Here is a 19,240-nt window from a genome sequence, read left to right on the forward strand (position 1 = left end):
TAAACAAACAGCGGCAGCACATGTGCGTGACTCTTCTCTCGGTGGCGTTCTCTCGGGGTTGTTGTTTTGGCCAAAAGCGAGTCCTGTCGGCTTTCGCACGAGCGCTCGGCTGGTGGCTTGTACCTTTGCCACGATGATGACATGCGGGTAGAGCAAATCCAACACGAACGGCTGCTTGACGTGTTTGCTGTGAGCTGCGAGCGAACGGAATCGAAACGAAAAGCCAAGAGAACGGAGCTCAAGCCAGAAAACCTAGGGATAGGCGGACGAACAGACAGACAGACAAACAAAGGGGCCACCAAATAATAATTAATTTTCCTCGGCTGAGTTAATTCTGCGAATATTTCGGCGAAAATTCCATAAGTGATTTCCCCGTCGTTTGAGTGCGTGCCAAAGAAAAGTAGGTTACGGCGGAAGGAATTCTGAGGTCGGACGGTCGGTGGCTCGTGAAAAGCAAGCGTTCACAATTTGTTCGTGTGCATGTGTGTTGGCCACTGGGTGCCGAGAAAATGCAGTGCGTGTGCCACAAAGGCGAAAAAGGCAAAGTGCAAATGGCTTGATAGCAAATAGCAAATGAACGAACCAGCCCGTTACCCAAATACTTCGATTCATAATCTCTCCAGCCGACAAGGGAAAAGTGATATTTTTACAACTGTGGCCTGCTTTTTGCCCAGTCCGAAGTAATCCACACAGACACTTACACACACTCACACAGACAAACGGGGGGTTAACAGACATAAACACACACACACAAACGACAACTATATAGCAATATATGCCCATTGAGTGCCTTATATCATTTGATAATAATCCACAAGGTGTCTACTATGCCGGACAGGAGCTATCCGGCGTTGTTGATCTCAGCGTCGACGCCACAAAGCGCATTAAAGGTGAGCCCTCGAATGTATACTACAAAAATGCCGCCCATGACTCACGGGACGTATGAGTGATGCGGTCACTTGGCATTTCGGTGCGGTGCGGTGAGACAATTCGGTTGCATTTAAATGCACGAAGGACACCAGCTAATGGCAATATTAAAATGTATCTCCCTCCGCGGACGCCGTTTCGAACGTGCTGTGCTATTAATCGTTACTCCTCCCCCCTCCACTGACAAAAAAATAGTATGTGGCTGTTGTTGTGACTGTCACAGTGGAAAATTCTGCAGTTGTTGTGCTGCTCTTGGCATGCCGCCATTTTCATTTATCCATGAACTCGTTAAAGGCGTGGTTATTTGTTAGTTTTTTGTGGAAAGCCAAATTACACTGGGGAAAATATTTGCTTGGAATTTTATTTTCAGACAAATTCTTCTTTACGAACCAGATACCAAAAAACAATGGGATCATCTTAAAGTTGATTCTCGAGAAACTACCTAGTCTTTAAAAAAATCAATATAAACATATAAAATATCAATAAATCTTCAATTTCAAAAACTATTTATATGTCGGAGACTACTTATAAATTACTTATAAATAAATAATATTTGTAGAGACATTAGTTGAGATATGTAGGTACTAAATTATTTCAAGTGTATGGCCTGTCCGCGGCAATGACTCGCTGTCCGGCGAATGCAACTTGCAATTCTAATTTGGCATTACTTAGTCACAGCGGGCGGGGTATGGAATCCTCTTGCAGGCATCCACGTCACCGTCAGCGGGTATGCCAAGATACGCTGGATAAAAAAGGGATATCCGCGCGACAGCGAGCGCTCCATGTGCCGTGCCTACCGATCGTACCTGTCCTCGCGGTCCTACGTCCTCGGATCCTGCGCGAACAACTCGAGCATCGACTGGCCGGCCGGCGAGTACTCGTACACCTTCCATGTCATTCTGCCCGACAATCTGCCCACGTCCTTCGACGGCAAGTATGGCCAGATCCACTACGAGATCATAACGACCATCGAACGGGCCGGCCGCTACCCGAAGGTCTTCAAGCTGCCATTTACAGTGATACAACCGTTGGACTTGAACGCCGATGCTATTTACAGGGTGAGTATATCAAGCTATGTGGGTTAAGTTGCTTTGACGGTTTAAGTACTTACGTTTATTCAAAAATTAACCAACCTTTTAATATCTTAGGTTCCACTAGAGATCCTCGATCGGAAGCGCTTCTGGAGCTTTTGCTGCCCCACTGGACCGTTGACAGTGAAGTTTTCGACTCCGTACTGCGGATATGCTCCTGGTCAGAAGATCCACTTCGTGCTGTACATCAACAACGAGTCCTCGATCGACATAACCGAGTGCGAGGTCAAGTTAAAGCAGGAGGTGAGCTACGAGTCGCATGATCCGCAGCACGAGTACCGCTACGACAAGCACCTGATCGCCCGGAAGCAGTTCGGGAACGTACTGAGATGGTCGAGGAAGGTGTACCGTGGGTATCTGGACCTGCCTTCGATACCGCCAACTTCGGTGAAGCCCACGTGCCCCATTAGCGTTAACTATTCGATTAAGATCATTGTGAACCCCACGGAGTTCCACTGGAAGCTGAAGTTGAAGATCCCGCTGACCATCGGCAGTATTCCGATCATGGATGGCCCGGAGGCCCTGCTGCGATTTAATCGCCAGCAGCAACAGCACCAAGTAGTTAGTCAAAATTTACAAATGTCGACGCAGCAGCGGCAACGTCAAAGGGATCGGGACAGAGATAGGGATAGGGATCAAAACTTGGATCGTGATAGAGATAGAGATCGAGATCGGGACCGGACAAGTGCCTCAGTTCAGCAGCGACGTCTTAGCAGCATCAACAACAACAATCATGGACGCCTCGTGGGTGGACTACTGCCGACCAATAGCAATATGAATATGATAGTGAATGCCAGTCCCACGCCCACGAGCTCCACGCCCTCATCTACGCCAACGACTGCCGCCCTCAGGCCCACGGCTATGCCAGCAATATTGGTGACCAGCGATAGCGATAATCCCCCGGACTATATACCGATGAGTAAGATTGTCAAATATGAATGAACTACCATCTATACCACAATTTGGCCTTAATAAAATCCAAATGTTTTAGTGCCGCCCTCGTATGAAGATGCCATGGCTCTGAGTGAGAAATTCAGCGATGATACTGAGTTCTTGACCAACGTTAGCATGAGCAGTATTTTGTCCGCTCAGGCTGATGTTACCACAAGTGAGCCCTTTAAGCCGCGTTATCCGGTCTATTACGATTATGAGACACCGACCATACCGCCCGGTAGTGATGATTCTAATGAATCCGACACATAAAAACCCCTCCAATACAAAAATACCAAAAACAAAAATTGTTTACAAGAAAAGCAAAAGACAAAAAAAAAAAAAGAAACACGAAAAATGAAAAAATCAATTGAATGGCTGAGTGGCTTTTTCTATATATTCTTATTTTATTCCTTTACTTAAAAGTAGTTAGAGCATTTTTTCTAAATGTCTTGTATTATGTTAAAGTGTGGAGCTTTAATGTGGAAAGAATAAAATGCGTTCAAGTCTGTCTGCTAAAAGCTGCTTAAGATTCGGGATTAAAATAAGTATTTTGTCTGATCTTGAGAATTCAATAATGTCCCACTTTCTTAAATTGAATTTAAAAATTAATCCGTATGTCCGTTTAGCTTATATTCTTTAGATTAAATCTCCACGCTTACCTAAATATAACATTTTTATATATCATATTACATTTTATTCCTATTATAAAAAATTGTGTATCTGAAATAATTGCACGTTTAATTATATTAACGTATTATATAGAATAATCCATACATTTTAAACTAAATTGAATTAATTGAAATTGTTTAATTATTCGTAATATTTAACTTATTCCATTTTCTTCCATCACATATCTGCATCTTCATTTACTGATTATTATCAAAATTTGAACCTTTTATAAAATATTATAAAATATTTGTATACGTCTGAACCAAAAATACCTTTCTCACCTTGAAATTATATTGACAAATTGTAGGTGCTTTATTAGAGCATCTGTTAAAGTTTAAGACCACATATAACCATATAACCAACTACCATTTAAGAATGTTATTTATACATTTTCAACGCTTTATCTTAGCAATTTCTAACATTTTCTTACTATGCATTTCTCTGTTAATTAGACGTAAGCCGAGCAGAGACATTTTCAAAATGTGCTTAACTTGTAAATTTGTTCTCTTGTTACCGCCCCGAAACATGCTACATTTTGTACCGTCCATTCACGACCCTCACCAAATTCTTCTTTCGAATCTTGAAACTCGACAATCCCAGAGACGCTCTACGATGAGTCCAGTTCCCAGCTGCGTCTCACACTCAGCTGCCAGGATTCGGCGCCACCGGAAACGGAGATGGATGAGGAGGTTACCACGAATACAGCCGGAGGAGAGTCCTTTGCCTGCGAGAAGAAATGAGACGGACTGGGATCAAACGAAATGGAAAGAGCTGCATCAAATGTTAACCAATAAGGCAACCGCAACAACAACTTACATATTTACTCGAAATCAAAATATTATAGAAATCGATAATTCAAACCAAGGCGCTAACGTATAGTAGTACATAAGTCTGAGGCGTAAATGAAAATTGGATATAGCAAATCGAATACATTTTTATAGAACCAAACCGAAAAAGGTATATATTTTGCAGAAGGATTAAAGCTGTCAACGCTAAGATGGATTTACTTTTAAACTTATTTAGGTTTTTTCGAAATAAGGGCAAAATATATTTATAATTTTTTTATCCAACCTCTCTTCTATTAATCCTCAGCTTACTCTTACCTCTCCTCTTCCCTAGTCTTAGTTTCTTAAGCTAAATGACTTGTTTTCCTTTTGATAAATATTGCAAATTGTAAGAAGATTGAGTATACAATAGGGCCATAGCACAGTGATCGCTGGCTACATATATACGAACAACGTAGTGAAAAGTTAGATGAAATCCCTTAGCCCTTAAGACTAAGATAAAACCCAAACAAATTCTGCACAATTTTACCCAAAGGAGAGTCGAAACTAAATACGAAATTAACATTTTCCAATATTAAAAAATTGTATTTATAAAGTATCTATGAGAAATTTACAAGCAAAGATTAGCCAAATTGTACTTAGTTTTTTATAATTTCACATTACCCTGTCATCCGATTATAGTTGGATCAAATCATCACATCATTGTAACCTTTAGGTGTCTAACTAAATATATATATAAAAGTGTCTTTTGCTCTAGTTTATATACAAGCCTTTAAATTTAGATTGTGTAACTCCTCTTACTATATACTTTGTACTTCCTCTGATTTTAAAGCCAGTCTAACCAGAAATCATATAAGTCTATTCCTAAGTCTTAACTGTCTTCAATTCGATTCAATCCGATTTAATAAAGCTAAACGAGCAAAATATATTATGTATACCCCAGAAGATATGGATAAGCTGTTTTAAATATAGCCAGGGGCCATATCCTGATAAGATACAGTATATAAGAATACAGTAAGAAATCTCAGTCCACTGAGCTGGGTAATAAACTGAATTTATATCATATAGTGTCGTCATAGCCAAAACAGACTTCGGGCCAAATTAGCAGTAAAACAGCAGCCAATTCCCAAGTAGACGACTCGTGTGGATAGTATTTTTCAAACTTCCCTCAGCTTCGGCTGAAACCTCAAGTTGTCACAGTCACCCGCAGTTGTTCGCCGTCTGTCGACGAGGTCGCTTCTAGAGTCTCAGTTGCGTGAATGCGAATTATTGAAAGTCACACTAATATACGAGTAATAATGGGATTCCGCGGCTATTTGCCATAATTTTTCCTACCACTGAAAATGCCAATAAATTGTGAATTTAATTTATCGCGTGCCGCGGCTATTTACTACACTGGCGAGCAAATTTCGGGTTCACTCACTGTGACAGTTGAGGGTAAAAAACCATTCCCATTAGAGGGTAAGTATAAGATGCCATTAGGCAAATGAGTTGGCTTAATGATTAGATAGGAGATTGCTGTGCAAATAGAAGCCCAATCTGTTTCTCTGATCTTATTGTTGTGTTCCCTTTGACAGGCGTATGTATCACTATCCATGGCGTCTCAACGGTTCATTGGAGGGAAGCCCTTGGTGGTCCACCGGAAATCGAACACAATGATAGCAGTGGAAACTTGGATTGTGCCAAAGTGGATTACAAGGGCAGCAAGGTTCATATAAATCAAACAAAGACGTTGAGTGATGGGCTACGCCTACAACCGGGTGTTTTTCCAATGGGAGACTTTAACTTCCAGCTTCCTGAAAATCTGCCGGCCACTTGTAATCTACCCTTTGGCAATGTGGAATATATGTTAAAAGTTGTCATTAAGAGAAAGGGCAAGCATAACAAGTGCTTTCAACAGCGACTGGTGATAAGAAAAAGCCTGGAATTTTGTGATCTCAAACCGCAAATTAGCGAAAACTCGAATATAAGTCTGGCCCTTCCGCGAAGTGTTTTTGTTCCTGGTCAAAGTGTAAACTATGTGATTGTTTCGAAAGACGGAGTTTTAAAATTCCTGACTCGTTTGTGCAAAAAAATCAACTACACAAGTCTGGAGCCTAATGCTAAGACCAAAACAGTTATCCAGGTTTTATCGCAGAGCACAGATCTGAAGGGTGATCTTCGCCTGCCTCTGACAGCTCCTTTTATGACCCATCCAGATCATTTGGAACCTATACAAATTAGTTACTATTTAGAAACGTTTAACTACTTGGATCCTCCACTCAAACTGCCTATTTTTGTGGCCACAGCAGCACCTCCCATCTACTCCGCCATGGAATCCTCTCGACATTGCTTCGTGAACTTGGGTATGCCAATATATTCCCCACTAATCATACCACAAGTAATTAAATAGTTTTTCCTCTTTAGCCTTGAGCCAGAGCGAGCTGTTTAGGCCAATTAATCAGTTTCTGGCCCACAGCTGTTCCCGGGATATTGGCGCCTTGGCGCTAAGCAAACACTGTGAGAGCATCAAGTTACTGAAACACCCGAAAAGAAAACGGTCGTACGTGCAATTGGCATTGCGATACTTATATAAGAAAGTACTACCCTGACACGTGCCCAGACCGGAATTTCATTGCCAAGCTATTGATATTATAAGAATTCCATAGAATTGAACTTGAATTGCAGTGATGGAAAGTAAACCAAGTAACTGGAATAAAGAGAGTCGTTATGAAACTGCACAGCAAACAATTTATTTCGATATTAAAGAGATATAATAGAAATACCGCAACATGCTCAATAGACTACCAAAAATAACTTGAAAATCTTTTGAATACATTTTTTTTACACTTAACTGACTTTGGGTTAACAGTAGCTTATATACATTAAACTTTCTCAGATGATTTAGTATGTTATTTATATTGTATAAGCTTGCCAATAAAAAGTTTCCAGAAATAAATCTTCTTAACAACAGTGTCAAATATACATCAATCAATGTCCTGAAAAATCTAAAACTTAGTTTTAAAAATATATTAAAGATACAGTCGTAAAGTCTTGAATTTTAACATCCCATTTCATACAGCTCAATTTATTTGCCCTAACCCCCCTAGCCAGTAGACGAGTTCTCATTATCTGAATTATGCATGCAGGATTAATGGAGTGAGTGCCCAAATAATTTCGAGGTCCTAATTGTGCCACGTTATGCGGCAACAAAGTGGCCAAAGGGTTTACTCAGTGGCCAACACCCCGAAAACAAAGTGCTTGTTGTGACGCACTGCCTCGATTTTTGTTGACATTCTTTCGGGCGTTGTATCGGCGGCTTGATATATGGTAATAACAGAAATGCGCGACAGTATATAGTAGATTTTGGCTCCTGACCTCGCCAGCATCCACCCCGTTGGCCCCTCGCCACGCATAGTCAGTTCATATATGTGCGCATGTAATAATGTGTTTTGGGCTGGCCAAAGCCAAACAAAGGAAACCGAAAGGACCCACGGCCAAAAGCTGCTCCATTTCCGAACGTTTCGCGCTGAAATATTAGACCAGAAGCAGACAGTAGACAGCTACACAGACGCAAGGCGCCAGCTTATTGATTCGACGCCCCCAAAACTCCACTCCCCGAAAAGCGAAAGCCCGATGGCGTCGGATGCTGACAAAGAACTCGCAGTTGAGAACTCAGTGCGCGTCTGGCTGTGTGGAAGTTGGGTTGTTCGGTGCTCTGCTTTTCTAGATAAATATATATATTAAGTAGTTATGAAGATTTGGTAATACCGAAACCGGAAGGAAGTGAAGTGAAGCAGCCATGCCCACCACCTGTGTCTTTCAGCTGGATCGGCTGAATCCGGTCTACAACAGTGGCGAGTACATCAGTGGCCGCATTCTGTTACGGACGGACAAGGTGAAGCGGGTCAATGGTGGGTTCGAAGTACTTTTAAAAACTCTATCCCACTGGGGAATACTATACATATATTCTGATTCCCAGCCGTATATGTGACCCTAGAGGGCGAGGCCAAGGTTCAGTGGTCGATGAGCGGCAAGAGCGAGACGGCCAATTATTCAGGCCATCAGCAATATTTACACTCCCGCACCAATGTGTTCGATAATAGTCTCTTCCGGGCTGGCGTCCATGTGTACGTGCTCACTCTGAGGATACCTCCGGACTGTCCCAGCACCTGCAAGGGTCCATACGGCTATATAGCTTACACTATTTCGCTGACCATCGACAAGCCCTGGGGATTCGACGAGGTCTTCCGGAAGCCCATCAACGTGGTCCAGACGCTGGATCTCAATTACAATACGGAGTTTGCAGTAAGTTTGAAAAGTGTTTCTTCGTGGTTTTTAATGTGTAATCAGTTATTAAGGAATGTATAAGAAAGTGGAAATCACTTTCATATTCAAAATAAGTGAATGCCAATTTTATGCCTTTTTAATAATAATAATAAAAAAGAAGGTGTTTTTAATATATTTTGCAGTGCCAATTGTTCTTTTAGGTTTTGAGTTTGAAAATGTGAAATTTGTGCTTCTTATTTTTAACGAAGTGTCTTAGTATTTGATACCAATCAGTTATCAATTTTCTGATAACAAAGGAGCTAAAAACATTTTTAAATTTAATTTTAACTTAATTTTATTTGAAGATTTTAATTTCATAAACATAAAAGCAAGTCCAATTTTTCAAAGCAATGCTTTTTTAAAAACTTAAAAAAAAACTTACGAATGGGCCATAATTTGAATTTTTTATTAAATGGTTTTAAGTTGAAAAGTTTAATCTTTGTCCGTGAAGCCCAATGTTAGCTCTTTGTTTTACCTAATTGTTTATTTATATCAATAATACATCCCACTTGATATTCCCACTCATTTCAATTATATTTAATTCTCAGCTGCCTGTTAAGGACGAAAATCTGAAGTATCTCTGCCATTGGCCCTGCATCTCTGGTCCCATCTGCTCCACCCTGTCTTTGCCCGCCTCCGGATTCACGCCTCTGCAGGAGGTTCCCTTTCGTTTGGAGGTGGACAACCAGTCGCCACACTACGACATCATCGGCGTGGAAGTATCCATCAAGCAGCACTTTGTCTTCCTGTCGCGGAAGCCTGTCAAACGGAACTTCTACTCGAAAACGCTAGTCAAGGAGCTGATCTCGGAACGCACTCTGCGCCTGTCTAAGCGGCAGTACGAGTCCAGTATCTGTGTGCCCTATGGACACGCCCAGATCTACCCTAAATCCCAACTACATCGTTTTCCTGCACTATACTTTGCAGGTGAAACTGAAGACGGGGTACTTCCATTACGATACGGACCTCTCGGTGCCCATCATAGTGGGCACCACTTCCTTGCAGCATCTCAGGAACTCGGTTCACACCCAGCAGCCAGCGAGGAGGACGCCCACGCCGGAGAGACAGCGACTGATCGAGCGGGTCACACCGCGACCGCCCACGGTGGAGGAGGAGTCCGCAGCAGAAGTGGATCCGGTCACCGAGGAACCACATCAGGCGATCGAGGACGATGAGCCACCTTCGTATGACAGTTGCCGTGAGTTTTGTTGTTTATTACTAGAAATTATTTAAACTATAATAGTTTCCACGACAAAAAGCCATAAACTTACCTCGATTTTAACTAACTACCATTTTACTGCACATATTTCTCCATTCCCATATTGTGAAACATATGTGTTTATATATTCCCTTCATTATGCACTGATAATTTCCATTTATTTTACAATCGTTAAACAGCTGTTTTTAAGGTTTCATAAAAGCCGAATTTTAAATGAACTTGACTCTAAAATTGCATAATTGTTCTTAAACAGTTGTTCATGACTTTTAATAAAATATTGATGCAGTCCAATAAATTTTATTATTTTCTGTGAATTGCATAATTTGTTTCTAAAAGCTGCAATATCAATATATAAATATGTTTAAAAATTAACATAAGAAATTCTTATACTCTATACGTAACATTGCAATGTTTTTTGATTTATTTGCTTGTAAATTGCAAACAAAAAGTTCAAGACAAAAAAGCAAAACTCATTCAAGTAATCTAAAATGTATATTAATACGTTATATACGTAATACGTAAATTAGAGTACAGTAAGTTAGTAAGAGTATAGAAATAAGATATAGAACTTTTTTTTATTTATTTTTGTAATTCCTCGTTTTCTTTTTGCCTTTTGGATTGACTGAATCAAGGACAATTTGTACGTAATACGAGTATAAACACGCAAGATTTGCCTTCTAAAATCGCTATAAAAATATCAATATTTCCCAATTTACTTCGAACGTAAGCTTAACCATTTCGTAAACCTTCTACTAAATATCTGACACAATGACAATGACACTCGAAATGTCAAAGTCAAAATTATTGATTGTTCAAAGCAAACGCTACATGGGCCACCCTAACTTTAAAAATAATTTTGTATTTCTTTGTAAGTCATAAGTTACTTACTTTAGAAGTTGTATTAATATTAAAACTAGTATTGATGAAAGCGTCAATAAAACTTTAATTTTAAAGGGAAAAAGTTAAGCCATTACATTTTACATACTCTTATACATATTTTAGTATTACAAAACAAAAAACGTTTTTATAGAAATTTTTAATAATTTTTTTTTTTTCATATTTGCAGTTCCGCCCTCGTTCAGTTTTGCTACCTTGGCAGGCAGTCAGCAGACTTTGGGGAGTAACCACGCGGTGGTCTTGCAGCGCATTCACTTACCCAAGTTTCCGGGATTCAGTACCCTTATCGGTACAGCTCCTGCCCATGGACTGGAGGACTCCGGCTTAGATATGCATATATACAGGTCCTACGGCTCCTTAAACACTGATCATACTGGTCGGAGTTTGGATACATTCGGATCCCTATGCGGTCCATTATCCGAGCATGTCGAGGAGCAGGTACAGGAGGCTGAGGACGAACCAGAAACCCTGGATGTGACTGCCCAGGTGCATCGACCAATTCCACGGGCTCGAATTTCAGAAATTGGGGAAGAGATGCAGGATGAGCACCTGTTCTAAAGATAAAGTGTCTTATATACATACGTATTGCCATCCCAAGTAACAAGTAACATAAGTGTTCAAGACTAAGGCTTATTCAGGATTTATAGGCCGGATCCTAGTCCGTCGTATAGTTTTAGAGAGCCTTAATGGCGCAAATTTGTACTCTCGCGTACCATCCAAAAATTGATCGAATCGAACTTATTGAGTGCCAAAGTCCCCTTTTTTCTAGCACACATATTTACCGCTTTTCTACATCCATCAAACATTTATGGTTTAAATATCTAATTGATACATTTACTAATTATTCTAAGTACCAACTAATGCGTTCTTAAGTGGACAATAAATAACTGCAGTATACAAGCCAATCAATCAGTTAATTACTTTTATTACGGGGTGGTAGTGGTGATATTTTAAAACTATTACATGTTTTGGTGCTTAGATAAGGTTAGGACTATGTAAAGTTTTGGTGTAAAAACCTGCAACCTTATAAAAGAAACTTAATTATCTATTTTGAAGATTATATTTTATAAAAATTTCAGCTTACGTTCACCTCATATATATTGATGTCCTTGAATCCATCATTCACTCAGAACTTTCGCACATATGTAGGCTACACCTGCCGTCCTGCGATGTAATACAGTTTAATTAAATTACAAATTGTTTGATACCCGATAACCGTTGTCACCCGGCACACTCCGCTGGAGGCGTTCTAGGCCAGATTAGATAATGGCTATGCCGATAATAGCCATGGCTGTGGTAGCATTCACACCTAGTATAACCGATAAGGCCGCTTCAAGTTCCGTTCTTAATGGCCGAGCATATTGTCAACAACTGCCAGACATCGGTTAGCCGTCGAGCAGTCAACAGAGAGAGCAGAGTGTCGAAAATGAGCCATCGCTGTGACATCCAGTTGGACAATCCCCGGGGGGCCTATAGGGCCGGTGAGACGGTCAATGGCCACGTCTATCTGACCCTTTCGGAGCGTGCTTTAATCAAAGGTAAGTAGCAATGACTCATGGGGCTACCCTGTACATAGGCTACATCCATAGAGCGCCGGTGACTCATCGATCAAGATCTAGTTTCGTTTATAATTCGCCAAATTGCTGATAGCGTTTGTCGCCGTAAAATCAAAATGCTAATACCTACCGGTGAGCTTATCGATCGCTAAATTTATTAATCAATTTTTCATAGTTAGAACTCAAAGAGATTGCTAAAATATACACATTTTCTCACTGGTTTTTACCTGTGAATTTCATTTTTTTATTTGTTTTTTTTTTGTTTAATGCTATTTATCATTATCATTAAATATGATTTGTATTTCTTATTTCACCAATAAAATTAAACACTTTAAGTAATACTTCTGCAATATTTTCGATTGATAGGATATTAAAGCATATATAAATAATGTAATATTTTCTAAATTTATCTTAAAGTTCGAAAAATATTAATCGTAAATTAAAACATTCTTCAGACGCTTCCGCAAATATTTTCTCTGGTCTGTTAAAAACAGTCCCCAACTTTAGTCATGCCAAAAATTTTACTTTTTGATAAAGAAATGAAACTAATTTGATACATTATGATTTGCTAAGAATAAAAGCTTCTATAAATGTAAAAATATCTTTATATTAAATCTATAATCTTTCTTACATTAGCAATAAGCTTGGAGGCCAATGGCTATGCAAGCACCGCCTGGCAGCAGCCCCAAAAGCCAAAGAAACCAAAGAATAAGGAGTCGCCGGTGCAGAGTCAGAACTTGGACTTTGATTATCGCGTGGATTATTTTGCAAAAATCGATTATTTTGTGGGCTCGGAAGCCTCACAGCCCCAGATAATGGAGGCGGGCACCTACAATTACGGTTTTCATGTGAAGCTACCCAAGAACTGTCCCGGTAACTACGAGGGAGCCCACGGACACATTCGTTACACACTCCAGGTGCTCATCCATAGTAGTGCGGATCGTCCGATGGAGGTGCTTAATGTACGCCAGTTGCAGATTTTCCCGCAGAACAGTCTCAGCCAGGAGACACGAAGCAGTGAAGTACAGATTCATGAGGAGACTCCTCGTCTCAAATTCTGGATAAAACCGCTGAACTTGCAGCTCCAGATTCCCAGGGCATCTTATTCGCCAGGCGCGGGAATTTCCGTACACGTGAAGTTGCACAATCCGGAGAAGTTGCCACTTCGCGAGGTAAATTATTCCCTCGTTCAGATCAGCACCTATGTTGCCCACTTAAGGAATAAACCCAAGCGCATGGAGTCCAAGGAAGAACGCCAAACTATCCTAACAAGCAGCCATGAGCTTCATAATCTTCCTCGAGGAGAATTAGAGAATTTTCAGCATCTACACATGCTGCAAGTGCCACAAACAGCGGCCACTTTGAGTGTGGCAGGATGCGCTTGCCTGCAGCTGAACTACGAGGTGGAGGTGCTGGTCAGGACTCAACAGGAGAAACGCTTCATTGCGGCACGGATTCCGGTAATCATTGGCAATGTTACGCCACCATGTCCTGGTAAACTTCTAATGCAAGAACCGATGGATGGCACTGCACCGGAACCGACACCTCCTGCCGAAACAGTCCAAAGGTCGGCTCCAAATTTTAGTGTTTCAACCACTTCCTTGGGTACGTTTCTCTTTGTATTATATTTTCGTAACTCAAACTTAATATTTCCCTCTCTGTAAACAGCTTCTAATTTCCGTGAAGCCGAGTTCATGGTTGCCACCAATCTGAACAAGACCAACAAAAACTATTTGTCCGGGGAGCAGTTGGATTTTAGACCACGCTATGTCTACTACGAAATGGATCAGACGCAGTCTGAGGAAGTCAAGTCCCATTGATTGCACAGAAGCACTTTATTACTTTAGAAGATCGTCTAATTTATTTTATCTTTTAGTTAACGTACACAAAATAAATATATTTTTCACCACCAAATTAAAGGATTTTGCTGGATTAGGTGGAGCAATCATTGGATAAATGGGCTAGACATTATGAGGAAGTTACAGGAACGAATTGGGAATCCAGTTCCTCAGAGGGTGGAGGGGGCGCAGACGGCATTGCAAAGTTGGTGTACACCGGGTAACGCGGAATAAAGTCATCCGTGTGATTGTGCTCGTCCACATCCATGTCTATAAACCTCTCCCCAAAATTGGTGGCCGTCTCGAAGGTTGGTGGGTCTATCGATGTATTCAGAAATATATGAAATTAGTATTTGTCGAATTGAAAAGCAACCTGCGTCGTAAAGTAGTTTATATTTTTAATGAGTCTGAGCTTCAGTCTCCACTGTGTACTTACTGCAGTTGTCATAACTAGGAGGCAGCTCTGTAGCAGTTACGGCCGGGGTACTCTGTGTTTCTGGTATCCTCTGCACCCCATTAAATGGATTTCGTGCGCTCTGGATTAAAGGAATGGTGCCAATGACAATCGGCATTTCGAAGACCGAGTCCTTGTGGCAGCTGCCCATCTTCAGCGACACAACCACACGATAGCTCACCATTATAATACATTGGGTGCGGGAGGTCGGCGGTACCGATGGAATGGCCAAGGTGTAGTTGATGATCTTACTTGACAATCGCAATACCCTTTCCTCCTGGCAGCTTTGACTTAGACTGTTCTCCTGCTCACGCGTTTTGTTGTAAGGGGAGTTGGCCTCAAACAAGAAGTTCTGCTTCAATTTAACTTCGATTCCGTCCAGGTCATAGCCACTCGATTGGTTATCGATTTCCAAGGTGAAGTGGATCTTCTGGCCGGGTGCATATCCACCGAAAGGTATTGTGAGAGTTGAAAGAACGGGACCGGAACTGCATGGCCAACAGCAAAAGTGCTTGACTTCCTCTCGCACCAGCGGTATCTGTGGAGGGAAATGGTTTTGTCTATCTTTTAGCTACATTATATTTAGGTAATCCCCTCTCACTATTTTCTACGGAACATTTTACAAAATTTTTGGATAAAATGCCTAAGTAAGTGATTGCAAAATATATAATATTATGAAAGGTAGTGAAATTTTCAGTAGGTTAAAGTATTCCAATCTTACCAGCAATTGAGGACTCATGTTTAGGTTGTAGGTCTGAACCACAGTTAGTGGATGTTTATAGACTTTGTTGAATCGCCAATGGCGATTGATTACCAGAGAGATCTCGTAGCTGATCTTTCCATGCTGTGCCACCACTGAAGTGGGGCAGTCCAGTGGCAAGAGAAAGCAGTAGTTGTAGGTGTGCGTACCAGCTGGTAGTACTCCATATCCGAATACATTAGAACGGGTGTTTAGGTACCTTTGTTTGCTCCGAAAAGGCTGCGTATAGCTTGACGTATTTCCATTTACGCTAGTAGTTCTGGTTTCATTCCAATGCACCGTTGCCTCGCCCTCGAAGAGTATGTAAATCTCTTCAAAAATTCAAAATAGTAAATGAAATGAAATTACACAGGAGAAATTCATTACTATTGCCTCAGTTTATGCATATATGTACGTGTCGCAGAATAATTTAAACATTCAAATTATAACGATTATTTGTTGGTACACATTTGTTTTATTTCTTTGTGGTTCCCCTTTCTTTCGTGCGAGGCAGATACATAATTCTGTCAACGTAGTCTGGCCGTGGGCATGAGTGAGACAGATAGTGTACGTCATAACTCACCACACTGTGCGTGTGTATTGGAGGGTGAGAGGGAATTAAAAACGGATTGACATGAATTAAAGAGCAGTCGAGTTGTGAAATTCAATCAACATGCCACGCGCCAGAAAACGTTTCGCCGAAAGTCCGGTCAAAGACTCAGATAATGAATCCTCGTCATCAGAAGTGGGATTACCTCCGCCTCCAGCCGATGATGCAAATCTTTTGTCAATTTTGGAGATGCAAAATCGTAATTTCGCTGAGCTAATAAAACAGGTGCAGTGCTCTCAAAATGAACCAAAAGATGCCAAAAACATTGTTCTGCCAAAGTTCAACCCTGATCGTGCAGGATCAGACGCTCTCTCCTGGTGTTCAACGGTCGACTACATCTTGTCCGAAAACCAGCTAGTGGGCAGCGCTCTTGTAATGTCCCTCAGCAAATCACTGGAAGGCACCGCATCTCACTGGCTCTCGCAGACATGTTTTCCCGGCATTACGTGGACGCAGTTCCGAGAATTATTTTTGCAATATTTTTCTGGAACGGAGACTTTGGCCGCAACCGTTATGAATTTGCTAAATGCACGCCCAAACGAAGGAGAGTGCTTGTCGCTGTATGGAAGCAGAATGGTCACATCACTTATGGCCCGCTGGAAGTCACTTAGCGTCGAGCAGATTGCAGTATCCGTTACGTTGGCACATGCAGCTGGGATAGACAAACGATTGCGCCGTTTGGTTTTTACGACGGATATCAAAACCAGAAACGAGCTGCATCAGGAACTCAAAGCCTTTTCGTTCGACACTAGACAGAACCAGCATTCGAGTGACAACTTATCAGCACCCCAAGGAAAAAGAGTCAGGACTATGTCTCACATCACGTGTCATAATTGTGGCAAACCCGGACACAAGAATGTCGCTTTAATAAAAAGGCAACTCAGCGTCAGCAGCCCCGTAATCAACAATTTGGAGCAAAAGATCGATCATCCGTGATCTGCTATAAATGTGGAAAAGCTGGACATGTATCTACTGTGTGCCCAGATCGTCAGGAGCGCCCGCCGATGAAGAGCAATACCATCAAAGACGTAAACATATGCACAGTACTTGAGCCCTTAGGAACGTTGCGGCAGTTTGGTGAGTCGTTCCAATTTTACTTCGACTCCGGAGCCGAATGTTCACTCATCAAAGAGACTGCATCACTGAGATTATCCGGCACTAGAATAAATAACGTAGTGACATTGAGGGGTATAGGTGACAACTCTGTTTGCAGCATTTTACAGATATTGGCGAATGTTTTAATTTGTGAGCGTTCTTTCGAAATCTTGTTTCACGTAGTTTTAGACAATCATATCAAATACGACGCTCTGATTGGCCGGGAAATTTTGAGCCAGGGCATCGGCGTGACAATTACATCAAGCGCGCTTACTATGTTTAACGAAAAGTCTGTATTACCTGTCGTAGTCTCCGAATGCACTCCTGACCTGGCTGGTGTCGATACCGATTTACATGGGCAGGATAAAGACAAACTGCTCTCAATATTACAGGGGGTATTCAAATTCTTTTATAAACGGTATACCACAGAGTCGCGTGACTACGGGACAGTTAGAGATTCGCTTGATTGATCAGAATAGGACGGTTCAGAGACGCCCTTATCGATTGAGTGTGGAAGAAAAAGAAAAGGTTAGACATTCCATTCAAGAGCTGTTGGAAGCAAACATAATAAGACACAGTTCCTCTCCTTTCGCGAGTCCGATGTTACTTGTCCGCAAGAAAAATGGTACAGACCGTCTGTGTGTTGACTATCGTGAGCTTAATGCCAATACCGTTTCCGACAAGTACCCATTGCCACTTATATCTGACCAGATAGCTAGGTTGAGTGGTGCTAGGTTTTTCACGTGCATTGACATGGCGAGTGGCTTCCATCAGATCCCAATACATCCAAGCTCTATTGAACGGACAGCTTTTGTAACCCCAGAAGGGCAGTATGAATACTTGGCTATGCCTTTTGGGCTTAAAAATGCGCCTTCTGTATTCCAGAGGGCCATTAATCGTGCCCTAGGCGATCTGACTCATACATATGCCATCGTTTATATGGACGATGTAATGATAGTTGCACGCACAAAGGAGGAAGCTTTCGACAGGCTAAAAAATAACTCTACAAGCACTCGTCGAAGCAGGATTTTCTTTCAACATTAAAAAATGCTCCTTTCTTAAATCTTGTGTAGAATATTTGGGCTTCGAAGTTAGAGCAGGTGAAATTCGACCGAATCCTAGAAAAATACAAGCTCTTATAGATTTACCGCCTCCCGCAATCTGTGACTCAACTGAGACAATTTATTGGACTGGTCTCGTATTTTCGTCAGTTTGTACCCAAGTTTTCACAGTTACTGAAACCACTCTATGCTCTAACTTCAAAAAGCATGTCATTTTCATGGGAATTAGAGCACGAGCAAATACGACAGAAGGTAATTTCAATCCTGACTAGTGAACCTGTTCTTACTATTTTCGATCCACAATTTCCTATTGAGCTTCATACAGATGCGAGTGCCGATGGCTATGGCGCAATTTTGTTGCACAAAATCGAAAACAAGCCACGAGTTATCGAATACTTTAGTAAACGGACTTCGTCAGCGGAATCGCGTTATCACTCGTATGAGTTGGAAACACTTGCAGTTTTCAATTCTATTAAGCATTTTCGCCATTACTTGCATGGTCGACATTTTATCGTTTTTACCGATTGCAATTCTCTCAAGGCATCTCGCACAAAAGCGGAACTGACTCCAAGAGTCCATAGGTGGTGGTCGTACATGCAATCTTTTGAGTTTGACATTCAGTATAGGCCAGGCGAACGAATGGCTCACGTAGATTTTCTGTCTCGAAATCCCATATCAAAAGATCGCATCCAGTCAAAAGGTACAGTGGAAAAACATATAAATTTAACAGAGATTACTGACAACTGGTTGTTAGCTGAGCAGCAACGAGACGTAGAAACGTCGTCTATTGTTTCTAAATTGCGTAACGATGATCTTTCTGAGGATTTGGCCAAAACGTTCGAGTTAAGGGCAGGAATGCTGTATAGGAAAATTCAAAGAAACGGAAAGACTCGTTGTCTCCCTATCATCCCAAAGCCATTTAGGTGGTCAGCTGTAAACAATGTGCACGAGTCAATTATGCACCTTGGTTGGGAAAAACCCTTGAGAAAATGTACGAATACTATTGGTTTGACAAGATGTCCAAATACGTTCGCAAATTTGTCGACAACTGTATTACA

General features: G+C 41.3%; 6 protein-coding genes across 6 annotated transcripts; 5 read left to right on the plus strand and 1 right to left on the minus strand.

Moving 5' to 3' along the window:
* Positions 1–179: 179 nt before the first annotated feature.
* On the plus strand, positions 180–5,331 carry LOC108115170. The gene is made up of 5 exons (XM_017226490.2): positions 180–890; positions 1,633–1,985; positions 2,076–2,937; positions 3,010–3,189; positions 4,221–5,331. The coding sequence occupies exons 1-5, from the start codon at positions 776–778 to the stop codon at positions 4,358–4,360; spliced, it is 1,650 nt and encodes a 549-aa protein (XP_017081979.2). The 5' UTR covers positions 180–775; the 3' UTR covers positions 4,361–5,331.
* Positions 5,332–5,576: 245 nt separating this feature from the next.
* Positions 5,577–7,357, plus strand: LOC108115171. The gene is made up of 3 exons (XM_017226491.2): positions 5,577–5,866; positions 5,983–6,750; positions 6,812–7,357. Exons 1-3 carry the CDS (start codon positions 5,749–5,751, stop codon positions 6,994–6,996), a joined length of 1,071 nt encoding a protein of 356 aa, XP_017081980.2. The 5' UTR covers positions 5,577–5,748; the 3' UTR covers positions 6,997–7,357.
* Positions 7,358–8,084: 727 nt separating this feature from the next.
* LOC108115077 (arrestin domain-containing protein 3) lies at positions 8,085–11,708 on the plus strand. Its single transcript, XM_017226326.2, is given in 5 exon segments — positions 8,085–8,298; positions 8,367–8,692; positions 9,262–9,573; positions 9,575–9,911; positions 10,999–11,708. Coding segments are annotated over 5 exon segments (1,476 nt in total). The 5' UTR covers positions 8,085–8,186; the 3' UTR covers positions 11,388–11,708.
* Positions 11,709–12,222: 514 nt separating this feature from the next.
* On the plus strand, positions 12,223–14,300 carry LOC108115094 (arrestin domain-containing protein 5). Its single transcript, XM_017226343.2, has 3 exons — positions 12,223–12,367; positions 13,022–13,990; positions 14,054–14,300. Exons 1-3 carry the CDS (start codon positions 12,256–12,258, stop codon positions 14,203–14,205), a joined length of 1,233 nt encoding a protein of 410 aa, XP_017081832.2. The 5' UTR covers positions 12,223–12,255; the 3' UTR covers positions 14,206–14,300.
* A 53-nt stretch (positions 14,301–14,353) lies between these two features.
* LOC108115055 (arrestin domain-containing protein 3-like) lies at positions 14,354–15,967 on the minus strand. Its single transcript, XM_041819792.1, has 4 exons — positions 15,949–15,967; positions 15,399–15,748; positions 14,660–15,215; positions 14,354–14,541 (listed from the first exon to the last, which is right to left on the minus strand). Exons 1-4 carry the CDS (start codon positions 15,965–15,967, stop codon positions 14,354–14,356), a joined length of 1,113 nt encoding a protein of 370 aa, XP_041675726.1.
* Positions 15,968–16,086: 119 nt separating this feature from the next.
* On the plus strand, positions 16,087–16,962 carry LOC121530550. Its single transcript, XM_041819793.1, has one exon. It carries the CDS (start codon positions 16,090–16,092, stop codon positions 16,960–16,962), a length of 873 nt encoding a protein of 290 aa, XP_041675727.1. The 5' UTR covers positions 16,087–16,089.
* The last annotated feature ends 2,278 nt before the right edge of the window (positions 16,963–19,240 follow it).

Source organism: Drosophila eugracilis, unplaced genomic scaffold (assembly GCF_018153835.1).
Source record: "Drosophila eugracilis isolate 14026-0451.02 unplaced genomic scaffold, ASM1815383v1 contig_974, whole genome shotgun sequence".
Lineage (NCBI taxonomy): Eukaryota > Metazoa > Arthropoda > Insecta > Diptera > Drosophilidae > Drosophila > Drosophila eugracilis.